Source organism: Polypterus senegalus, chromosome 13, assembly GCF_016835505.1.
Source record: "Polypterus senegalus isolate Bchr_013 chromosome 13, ASM1683550v1, whole genome shotgun sequence".
Classification (NCBI taxonomy): domain Eukaryota; kingdom Metazoa; phylum Chordata; class Cladistia; order Polypteriformes; family Polypteridae; genus Polypterus; species Polypterus senegalus.
Genome location: NC_053166.1, coordinates 156,224,066 through 156,236,418, shown reverse-complemented (window position 1 = coordinate 156,236,418; position 12,353 = coordinate 156,224,066). Strand labels below are relative to the sequence as shown.

General features: G+C 43.0%; 1 protein-coding gene across 1 annotated transcript in view; it reads left to right on the top strand.

Moving 5' to 3' along the window:
- The first annotated feature begins 62 nt into the window (after positions 1–62).
- Positions 63–12,353, top strand: part of si:ch211-256e16.3 (kelch-like protein 3) — a 31,878-nt gene continuing 19,587 nt past the window's right edge. Inside the window, exons 1-3 of the mRNA XM_039775440.1 lie at positions 63–264; positions 4,647–5,434; positions 8,641–8,827. Of these exons, the coding sequence (XP_039631374.1) occupies positions 4,721–5,434; positions 8,641–8,827 (901 nt within the window). The 5' untranslated portion in view covers positions 63–264; positions 4,647–4,720. The remainder of the gene's footprint in view (positions 265–4,646; positions 5,435–8,640; positions 8,828–12,353) is intronic.

Below are 12,353 nucleotides of genomic sequence, written 5' to 3'. Positions count from 1 at the left end.
TCAATCCGAAAGTTCAGTTTTTCCATCCCGCCAGTAGAGGGCGAGCTGCTTTTCTTTCACTCTCCCTTCTCTTTTTTTTTCTTTTTTCTTGGCAGCGCGCCCAAGCCCGCCTCGCTGCCGTGACGTCACGAGTGTTTCTGTGGTGGAGTTGCTGCCCGACGCACGAACGTAAAGGCGAGCGGCGGTCCTTGCTTTGCGTTTAGAGGCGATAGAGCAGGGAGGCTCTGGCCAGAACGACTTCGTCGGAGGAAGGCGGACTGTTGCGTGAGTGCGAGCCGAGCTGCAGTGTCCTTTTTTTTTTTTTTAAATTGAGGTTTACTTGAAATTGTCTGGCGGGTGCCATGAGCGAGTGCTGTTTTCAAATGTCACCAGGTGCTTTTTAAAGAGCTTGTGGCGTTCTGCGCATCGTTCAGTAGACACAGCCAAGTGTGCGTGACTTGGTGAGAAAGAGACAGTTCTCGCGTGGGTTTTTGATACTGAGGGAGTGATGCGCGTTCACGTGCACGTGTATTTGACACCAGCTAGGTGTGCGCGTGCATGTGACCGGTCATGTTCACGCTCCTGTGTGTTCGTGACGGCGAGTGCATGCGAAAGATTAAATCGGAACCCAATGGGAATTTCGTGTTAGATTGTGGAAAGGTGACCTGCAGATGCACAAAGGCGTCCGAGTGTCCAAATCCACGGACGTGCATAAGGGTGTCACTGCAATGGTCCAAGCCACTGCCCATTTCCCCAGCGTTGGCCCAAGTGCTCTTTTTCTCCTGTTAGGAGTGTAAAACGTAGAATGTCGCTGTTTTGTTGCCACCAGGGGATGTGATGATTGTGGAGTTTCTGTCAATAAGGACATCTTTTACAAAACTGGTCGCAAAGTCTGCTCATATCTTGACAGCTCACGTTGTTATTATCTGTGTTTTCTGGAATTCTGTCAGGACGCAGTCGACACAGAATTATTTTCATGTTACTTCTTTAGGAGATGAAACCATCATTTTGTATTTGTGCTTGGTAGACGAGATGGCAGGCATTTCATATCGTGTATAGCTGACCATTATAATGACGTTTGTGGACATTGCTTGTGTGATTCAGGAGCGTTTTATTGGATTCTTTGACTTGTGAGTTGCAAAACCTGATGAAAAAACTTTGGGAAGTTGACCAGAATTTCCAAGTACTTGTTCAGATAAACTAGTCAAGTATTGGTGTAGTTGAGGTTTGGTGCTACTTAATATGTTTTCTTTTTCCATTATTTATGGCACACAGAAAGTAGGAGACATATTTGCTAAAAGTTGATACAGTAATAATGCTGAATCCGAAATAATGCGCTTCTGAAATTCTGAGAAGTACAGGACCAGTGTGGCCACTGAAAATGGTGTTAACTCTGCAGAATCGTACAATGGCGGTATTGCCCAACATCTTGTTTGTTCAGCCTTTAAGTTAAAAATCATGCAGCATAAGACAATGCATAATTATAGCGATGTGCTCTGAAGTGAACTCTTGCTGCTGAATCCAATTTGACATTTCATTTAATTAAATGGGAATCCCTTTATCTGCTCATCGACCATTTAAAGATGTGTTGTAATGGGAAAACTAGCTGTGCTCCCCCTCTAAGAGGGGTTGAAATCTCAGTAATCGCCTAGGGGGGCACCACATTAGCGCTGGCAGTGCACCATCTATTGAAATGCATTTTGTTAGTGCATGTAGTAGTAAAATGCATTGCACTTGTCATTCCAACAGATGGCACATTACAAACGTTTGTAGTAATAAAATTCATTGCTGCAAATGTTTGTGATGTGGCATCTGTTGGAATAAGAAATGCACAACTTTTATTCCTAGAAATACTTGCAGTGTGTCATCTTTTGTAACGATAGAGACATAGCAACCAGACAGATGCACAGACACTTGTCCTTTTACTAGCTGTGCTACCTGTCTAAGATGGGTTGAAATCGAAGTAATGGACATAAACCTCATTGTTAACGTTTTCAATGCACCATATTGGAATGTATTCCGTAGTGCATGTAGTAATAAAATGCATTTGTCATTCCAACAGATGGCTCATCACCAACATTTGTAGTAATAAAATGCATTGCAATTCTCATTCCAACAGTTGCAGCATCAAAAACATTAACATTCTTTTTACAAATCATACCGAATGGCATGAAACGGAGACATGTGCATTGCATGGTGGACTGCAAATGGTAACGCTAAGGTCTACGTTAATTACTTTGATGTCAACCCATCTTAAATAAATGGCACAGCTAATGGTAATAAATGGTGTCACTCCAGTAGCTATATCTGTGTCATTCCGATAGATGGTGCATCACAAATATTTGTAGTAATAAAATGCATTACTACAAATGGGTGTGATGTGCCTGCCATCTGTTAGAGTGACAAATACCAGCATATGTCTCTATTATGTGCCATTTGGTATAAGATTCATAAAAGAACTGTTAATGTTTGTGATGCACCATCTGTTAGAGTGACAAATACAGCACATTTAATTATTAAAATGTTTGTAACATACCCTCTATGGGAATAACAGAGATGTAGCGACTGGACAGACGCTTGTCCATTTATTATTATTAGCTGTGCTGCTTGTTTAAGATGGGTTAAAATCGAAGTAATGAACGTGGCATCCTCAGTGTTACCATGTGCAGCCCACCATGCAATGCACTTGTCTCTGTTTTATGAATTTGGTTTGGGATTTGTAAAAGTAATGTTAATGTTTGTGATGCACCATCTGTTAGAATGAGAAATGCAATGCATTTAATTATTAAAATGTTTGTAACGCACCCTCTCTGGGAATAACGGAGATGTAGCGACTGGACAGACGCTTGTCCATTTATTATTATTAGCTGTGCTGCTTGTTTAAGATGGGTTAAAATCGAAGTAATGAACGTGGCATCCTCAGTGTTACCATGTGCAGCCCACCATGCAATGCACTTGTCTCTGTTTTATGAATTTGGTTTGGGATTTGTAAAAGTAATGTTAATGTTTGTGATGCACCATCTGTTAGAATGAGAAATGCAATGCATTTAATTATTAAAATGTTTGTAACGCACCCTCTCTGGGAATAACGGAGATGTAGCGACTGGACAGACGCTTGTCCATTTATTATTATTAGCCGTGCTGCTTGTTTAAGATGGGTTAAAATTGAAGTAATGAACGTGGCATCCTCAGTGTTACCATGTGCAGGCCACCATGCAATGCACTTGTCTCTGTTTTATGCCATTTGGTTTGGGATTTGTAAAAGTAATGTTAATGTGTGTGATGGGCAATCTGTTGGAATGAGAAATGCAATGCATTTAATTATTAAAATGTTTGTAACGTACCCTCTATGGGAATAACTGAGATGTAGCGACTGGACAGACACTCAACTATCCTTTTATTAAGGTGGATGAAGTATGTGCAGTGGTGTGGGAGTAGTGTGTTTCCTGGCAATCTGACATAATCAGCAGGCAAGGAGAAAAAGAAGAGTATTTTTGTCAAGGTGTTGAACATTGCAATGCCCCTGACGTTACATCCACGTCTGTAGTGAAATTAAAAACACAGGAATGAATGAAGCTGCTAATTGGTATCCGGCAATTAAATATAACAAAATCCTGCCCCTTCTCTGCAGTGTGAATCAGTGCCCATCAAATGGTCTGTTCACAACACTGCCGAAGTTGAGTGTTCCACAGAACAACACCTAACAAACGCACCCAGCCTTCCGCATGGATGCCACCAGTCTCATCACAACTGAGATCCTTTGGCATCTTAATCTCTGAAAATCACATCACATTGGATGGCTCATTTTGTATTTCCTGGTATTGCTAATACCTGTGAATGTGTGATGTGGTCCAACCCTTTCCTAATTCCTCCAACCCTTTTTGGCTCCTGCAGAGTCCATTTGACCTCCTTCACTACCCAATCAAAAGAAGCTGTTAATTTGCCAGGCAGTGTTCAACCCTCCATCCCATCTTCCCCATTCTCTTGACTGGACCATCTTCACTCCACACAGCTCTTAGCCACTGCTATTCACTGCTGATCTCTACTAATTCCACTACATACAGTGGGCAGCACTTAACTATGGGGCACACCTGCTGTAGAGAAACCCCCCCCCAAGTCCAGGCAGTCCACACTAATTTCGACTATTCCACCCCTTTCACTGCATACAGAGGACAGCTCTTAAAGGATGTGTTTGGTATTTTTCAAGTCAAAGTTAGTTCTTCACAGTTGTGGCATAAACTAATTTAGCACGTAATATTGTGCTCTGAAGTGAAGCTCTTTTTTAATACATTAAAAAAAAAAAAATACCTTCTCTGTTTCTGTGGTTTACAATGGGACTGAAGGGTACCAGGGCCCAAACGTGAATCCCTGTGGTGGTTTTGTGTCTTCTATTTGAACCCAGGACTGTGTTGTGTACAGGGGTTTGGGGTACTGCCACGCCTCCTGGTGGTTACAACATTTATCCAGCTGCAGAAATTGTGAGTATACAACATTGTCCTTTCATTTGTATAGGTAAACACAAAAACAAAAGCTGCAGCCTAACGTTTCCCATGATGCTCCATAGCCTGATTTGAACTGCCATTAACCATTCATGCCGTTACACTCTGTGCAGTTAAAGAGGACCTGTCCGAGTCACACTGTTTTAAAGTCTTTTTCTTTTTTTCTAGCGTTGAGCAGAATAGAATTCACTCCCTGTGGGCCAGAGCCCAGTGACACCCTTGCCGGGAAGGGCAATGGAAAGATGGACATCGTGGCTCCTTTGGCTGTCACTGCTTCTACAGATTCTACAGATCCTGGCTGCTCTGCGGTCCCCCTGGACAAAGAGGACTATGTGTTTGTTGAGAGGAAGCACTCCAGCAAGGTCCTGAAGGGCCTGAACAGTTTGCGCTTAAACAATGCCTTTTGTGACGTGATCCTGTGTTGTGGGGGGCAGGAGTTTCCGTGCCACCGGATTGTCCTTGCTTCCTTCAGCTCGTACTTCCAAGCAATGTTCTCCACGGACCTGATGGAGTCCAAGCAGGAGCGGGTTGCTATTAACGGAGTGGAACCCCAGATGATCAGTATGCTGATTAACTATGCCTACACAGCTGAGGTGATCATCACCAAGGCCAACGTCCAGGCCTTGTTGGCAGCTGCCAACCTTTTAGATATCATGGCAGTGAGGGAAGCCTGCTGCAAGTTCATGGAGCGTCAGATGGATGAGCTGAACTGCGTTGGCATCCACTGCTTTGCCGAGGCTCATGCCTGCACCGAACTGGTATGCAAGAGTATGGAGTTCATACTGCAGCACTTCAGCACGGTATGCAGGCAGGAGGAGTTCCTGTCGCTCTGTGCTGACAAGCTGACCGAAATCATCGCCAGCGACGAGCTGAATGTGGAAAAGGAGGAAACTGTTTTTGAGGCAGTCATGCTGTGGCTCGAGAAGAATGCCGATAGGCAGCATGCGTTTGAGAAGGTGCGCTTGCTTTTGCAGTGGAAAAAATGTCTTTGAACAGCGTTAGTAATGTTTGTGAAATCTGTTAACTGAGGTCTAAGGCCCCAACATTTGGTCAATTAATTAGCAGGAGTCGTGTCCTGAAGCAGTTTTTTTTTTCCTTTCTTTGTTGAGAATATCAAAAAGATTTCCCTTTTGGATCAATTATTTCTGGTCATAAAATCATGTCTTGCACCTTTATTGGTCCAACCTGTTCTGAAGGAGAACCATATAATGCCCATTCCAAAGTTGTTGAGATCAGTCATTTTTATCAGTTTCTTCTGGGTTTCCCAGAACTGTTTTGGTACTCGTGTGTTATAACCTCAGTACAAGCAAGAGAAAAAACTTTTGTTTTTTTACATTCGTAAATAGTTAAAATTTGATTTTTAATTACTTTTGAAACTTGACTTCTGAGGCAAAGTTTCTAATGTCGTAACTCCGAAAAGCTCATCGCCATTGAAGGTCCTACGCATGAGTGAATGTTGAAGCGCTTTCTGGGTTGAGCGGCAGGATTATAACACACAAGTACCCTGTTTTTATTAAAGTACAAAGGGGCCTTCACCTCCTGCTCACTTTGCTCGCCAACCCCATCCTGCACTACGCACCAGCCACTTCACATCTCTGTCGCTTGTGTATGTGGATTTCACTTTCACCAAACCAAAAAATCTTTTAACTCTCGCAGATATGCCTCTTCATTGGGAAGAAACACTACTTATCCCTGATGGCAACACAGATTAGACGATTAACAAGTCTCCGACTTAAAGTTTAAATCCGAACAATATAGTCGATCTCTTTTTGATGTTCTGTTATTTCACCGAGTAATAATTTCTGTTTGTTAGCGCTAATGTGATCTTTACTATCATTTTTTTGGAGACTTTAGAATTTTGGTACTTTCATTATCTCTAACCAGCCAGCCACTTTGTGTCTCTGCCACTTGCGTTGTGAAGAAGGGGGCTGAACACACCCAAAGGAGACGCGGTCGCTCCACCGAAACCCCCTCTTAAACGGTGATACAATGGGAAACAAGTAACAGTCAGTCAGTCAGTCATTGTCTAACCCGCTATATCCTAACACAGGGTCACGGGGGGGTCTGCTGGAGCCAATCCCAGCCAGCACAGGGCGCAAGGCAGGAAAAAACCCCAGACAGGGTGCCAGCCCACCGCAGAACAAATACTTTTTTTTTTTTTTTTTTTACCTCCTTTTTGCTTGATCAGCTGCTGGCTTGCTGTTGCCGTGCCGCGTGATCTGCATCTCGCACGGCGCACTTCTGTCATATCACTTTTGTCCATATATTTGATTTTGATTTCGTGTTTGGTGTTACATCATGACAACGCAACGTATAACTGTCCGTGAGTGAATATCATTTCTTTCTCTCTACAAGAAATGTGTCTGACAATAGCATTCACACAAATGACAAATGATTTCTCTCGCTGGATTTCACTTTCGCCAGACAACAGATCTTTTAATTCTCGTGGATACTCCTCTTCATTGTTGAAGAAACGCTACTTTTTTTTTTTCCCCTGATGGCAACACGAATTAGGCGATCTGCAAGTCTCCAACTTAAAAGTTTAAATCCGAACAATATATTTGATCTCTTTTCTCTGTTTCGTTATTTTACCGAGTAATAATTTCCGTTTGTTTGTGCTAATGCGATCTTTACTATAATTTTTTGGAGACTTTCGAATTTCAGTACTTTCATTATCTCTAACCTGCTCTGCATGTGTATCTCGCCAACGTTTTTGAACCTCTTTACGAAGTTCTACTTTGTCATCTACTCTTTGTCTTTCATTTCCGGCTCCGGGCCTTTTTCAATCCCTTGGCACAAAGTCTCATCTCGCAGGACGTGAAAGGATCTCTCTGAAAAAGTCTCGTCTCTTTCCAGGTTTTTTTTTATATAATAGAGAGATGCATGTATTTAAGGCTTTTAGAACCCAAGGATTACAACATTTTTTTTTTTTAGCATTATACCTTGATGTCATCTTTTGCCACTGTAGCTGCGTTTTCCCAAAATTACCAAAGTTCTGCAGCTTCAACTCAAAAAATGGGATTCATCAAAAGCCTGACACGCAGAAATGATTCCACAGACAAAATATCTTTGTTTTTAAGAGTTTAGTTAAGTTTTAAAGTAAAACAGTTCACACAAAAAAAGGAAAATTAAAATAGCAAAAAAAGGAAAAATTATTATTAAGAAAAGTTCAATTCTAATTTTAATCTTGTTACATCTCAAATCGTTACTATTTATTTAACTGAACCATTTCAAAACGGTCAGAAAACTGTATGCTTTTCCCATTTCTAAGTTTAAAATGAGTCTTTTAAGTCCCTATGTACTGGGACCTTTTCTAAACAACAACTGAGCTTATTATCGCACTGTTTCTCAGTTACAGTAAGAAGGTTCTATCTCTTGCTAACTTATAGGGGGAAACGACTATACCATATGTTATGACTATGAAAGAAATGTATATTCTACTCAAATTAAGCAACATTAATATGAGTTTAACTCAAAACTTTAACTTTCTAAGATTGGCTCTTACAGCCACCATTTCTTGAGTCCCACAGTGTCTGACGTCATTGACGTAAAGGTCTCATCCGCGTATGTGGATCTGACTTATGGACTTATGTCCATGTGTCAGCGTGCAAATCTTCTGGTGAATTTCTTTCTGGCTTTAGATCTTTGTATTTGTTTTTAGGTACCTCGGATTAGGGTTAGCAGCACAGGCTCTTTCAGGCAGCACACTATCGGCTTTCACAAAAAGGGGCGAGCAGGACCGTGCTGGAAGGTCTGCATGCAGGCCTAAATGTGACGTAAATGCAACATGGCCAGCGATTTTCAGTGGTGTAAATTGACAAGGTCCGACAAATAGATTAGTAACTGCAGTCATCAAGTCTGACATACCCAAGGAATAGAAGTTGCATAATGTGAGACTGACTTAAGTTACGCTGTCTGAGCTTTAGTGGACACCTATCTACTGTAAATGGCTTCCCCAGGTGATTTTCACCTGTGGTGCATTAGCTTATTATTGTTTGATTACGTGAGTTCCTCAGGGTGATAAAGTCATTTGATGGACATCAACTGACACCCTTATGGATTCCAGTCCGGTATGTTAGCCACTATGTTATGGTGCTAGTTAGGGGGCTTTGGGAATTGGGGCCAGACAAAAATGTTTGAAAGCATTTTTGTGCCATTTCAGGTATTGGAGCACATTCGATTGCCTCTGATTAGTCCTTACTACATCCACGATATCATCGAGACCCAGCCAGTTATTAAAGACTCCCTGCCGTGCCAAAGGCTCATCTCGGAGGCGAAGGATTACCTGTTGCTTCAAGACCGGAGAGGAGAGCTGTATGGACCACGTACCCGACCACGAAGATCAACAGGTATACTGACTGTCATGATTAGGATGAGTGAGTGTTCCTTTAGGGGCATCAGAGTTGGCATGCTCGAAATCTGTTTGCCATTGAGTCTTTACTAATAAATATCTACTTTGGCATTTCTGTCAGAAGGTATAAAGGTCAGCTTAGCTTGTTTTTGCACTGGTAATCGGAAGGTTGCCAGTTCAAATCCCATAAACACCAAAAGTGACTCTACTCTCCTGGACCCTTGAGCAAGGCCTTTAATCTGCAATTACACCATCCTGGGTATGACGTTAATCTGCATGTAGACCCTCCAACCTGCAGGGAATAACATGGCGGTTGGTGGCAAAATTGGCACTCTGGCCACCATAAAAAACCTCACATTGGTTTTATTCAATCTGAACTAGTGTGGTGCTAAGGTGTCACCTGTTGCATGGCTACACTTGGGTCCCAATCTGGAATACACAGTTGGCTCATCATGTGGTAGGTACGGCAATGCGCTGTATCACACGTGCTCCTAACGTCGTCCTCCTTAGCTTGTTATCAGATGTTTTATTAACTTAGATTAGCATTGATTATAAATAGAAATGGTGTTATTCAAATGTAGCAAAACATGTGGAGATATGACTATTGAGATGAGAGTTGACCGCTACCATTACCTGTCTATCTATATGATGGATACATACACACACAAACACACCAGTTAGCCACAACATTAAAACCACAGGCAAGTGAAGTGAATATCATTGATTATCTCGTTACATTTGCACCTGTCAAGTCGTCAAATATATTAGGCAGCAAGTGAACAGTCTGTTCTTGAAGGCCACAACAATAAAAGGACCTGCCTAATATTGTGTAGGTCCCTCTTGTGCTGACAAAACCGCTGTGACCCGTCGAGGGGTCGACTGCATAGTACCTCTGAAGGTGTCCTGTGCTATCTGGCACCAAGATATCAGCAGCAGATCCATTAAGTCCTGTATGATGTGAGGTTGGGCCTCCATGGATCGGACTTGTTCCACAGATGCTCGACTGGATTGAGATCTGGAGAATTTGGAGGCCAGGGCGACACCTTGAACTCTGCATCATGTTCCTCAAACCTTTCCTAAACTAATTTGTCTAGTGTGGGAATGGCACCTTCTCTTGCCATCAGGGAATACCATTACCATGTAGGGGAGTTCATGGTCTGCAACAATGTTTAGGTAGGTGGTAAGTGTCAAAGTAACATCCACATGAATGGCAGGACCCAAGGTTATCTCAGTAAAACATTGTCCAGAGCATCACATTGACTACGCCAGCTTGCTTTCTTCCAATAGTGCATCCTGCTGCCATCTGTTCCCCAGGTAAACAACGCATGCACACCCGGCTGCCCACATGATCTTAAAGAAACTGGGATTCATCAGACCAGGCCACCTTGTTCTATTGCTCCATGGGCCAATTCTGACCCTCGTGTCCCATTGCAGGTGCTTTTGGCGGTGGACAAGGATCAGCCTTGGCACTCCGACCAGTCTTTGGCTGTGCTGCAAGCTGAGATTCACTGTGTTTTTTGTTCGGACGCCTTCCTCTCATGATCAGCATGAAGTTTTAGAGCAATTTGTGCTATAGTAGGTCTTCTGAGGGAGTAAACCAGACAGGCTAGCTCACGCACTTCTCACGCACATCAGTCAGACCCATGACCCTGTCACCAGTTCACTGGTTGTCCTTCCTTGGATCTCTTTTAAGTAGGCACAAACCACTGCATACTGGGAACACCCCACTAGACCTGCCATTTTTGGAGATGCTCTGATCTTTTTGTCTAGCCATCACAATGTGGCCCTTGTCAAAGATTCCTATACTTGCCCATTTTTCCTGCTTCTACCACAGGACCTTCAAGAGCAGACTGTTCACTTGCTGCCTGACATATCCCACCCCTTGACAGGTGTCACTGGAACAAGATAATAAATGTTCTTCACTTCGCCTGGCAGGGCTTTTAATATTGTTTTAATGTTATTAATAACAAAATGAAATACCTGAGTGAATGACGTAAATAAATGAAAATTGTAAATATCCAATTATAATAATATATACTCACATTTTACTTTATTCCTACTGATTACTCATTTCAATTCGTAAGAAAAGACTGCCTTACAAAACTGTTTTTTACAGTACCCATCACTAAAAGCCAAGTCACAAGGAAAGGCAGGAACTGATCTGAGGAATGTTTTACACCTGGACAATTGTGTATAGCGTGTTCAAGAGTCGGCCACTTCATCCATCCATCCATTTTCTAACCCGCTGAATCCGAATACAGGGTCACAGGGGTCTGCTGGAGCCAATCCCAGCAAACACAGGGCACAAGGCAGGAACCATTCCTGAGCAGGGTGCCAACCCACCGCAGGACACACACAAACACACCCAGCACACAATAGGGCCAATTTAGAATCGCCAATCCACCTAACCTGCATGTCTTTGGATTGTGGGAGGAAACCCACGCAGACACGGGTAGAACATGCAAACTCCACGCCGGTGAGGACCCGGGAAGCGAACCCGGGTCTCCTAACTGCGAGGCAGCAGCGCTACCACTGCGCCACCGTGCCACCCGTAGGCCACTTCAGTGAACTAATAATAATATTATTACTTACTAGCTGTGTAAGCCTGTGCTGTAAAAAGGCCGGGCTGCTAGAATTCTGGTACTTCAATCAGTTAATCGCATTGGATGTACATTAGCGGCTAAGCCAATTTCTCCCTCCTCTGAGGTTTTTTTGAGCTTCATGCTACAGCCTCGCACTTCCAGGCTGGACAGACAGACAAACACATAGAAGTTTATATATAAGACTAGGGGACTTTGCACCCTGCTCGCTTTGCTTCGCCTAAACCCCATCTGCACTACACGCCAACCACTTCGCGTCTCTGCCGCTAGCGTTGTGAAGATGGGGGATGAACGCACCCCAAGGAGACGCGATTGTTCCTCCGACATCCCACAATGGGAAACACGTACAGTTATTTTTTCTTTTTACCTCCTCTTTGCTCGATCAGCACCTGGCTTGCTGCAGCCATGCCGCGTGATCTGCATCTCGCGCGGTGCACTTCTGTCATATCACCTATATATATCCAATCTCTTTTCACTTTTGCCTTTTCGTCAGTATCCCATTGAATTTTGATTCCGTGTTTGGAATTGCATCATGACAACGCAACGTATAACTGCCTGTGAGTGAATATCATTTCTTTCTCTGTACAAGAAATGTGTTTGACATAACCAAGCAGGATTTTTCCAAATCCCTTTACATAAGCTCTTGTCTCACGGGGCTTCCAGCCCTGGGTGTGGTTACAGGACTTGGCCTGAAGACTCGTCTCGCGGGATGTGAAAGTGTCATTGAGACAATCACGCCTCGTCTCCTTCCAAGATTTTTTTTTTTTTTACAATAGAGAGACTAGCTGTAAAAAGCCTGGGGTCCTAGAAACAATTGAAATCATCAGAAAAAAAAACTGAAATGTAGAGATGTCAGCTAATTGAAAGGAACTACTCTGGGCATCTCTCTCCTAGGAGGACTCGTTTTGCCAACGTGCTCACATC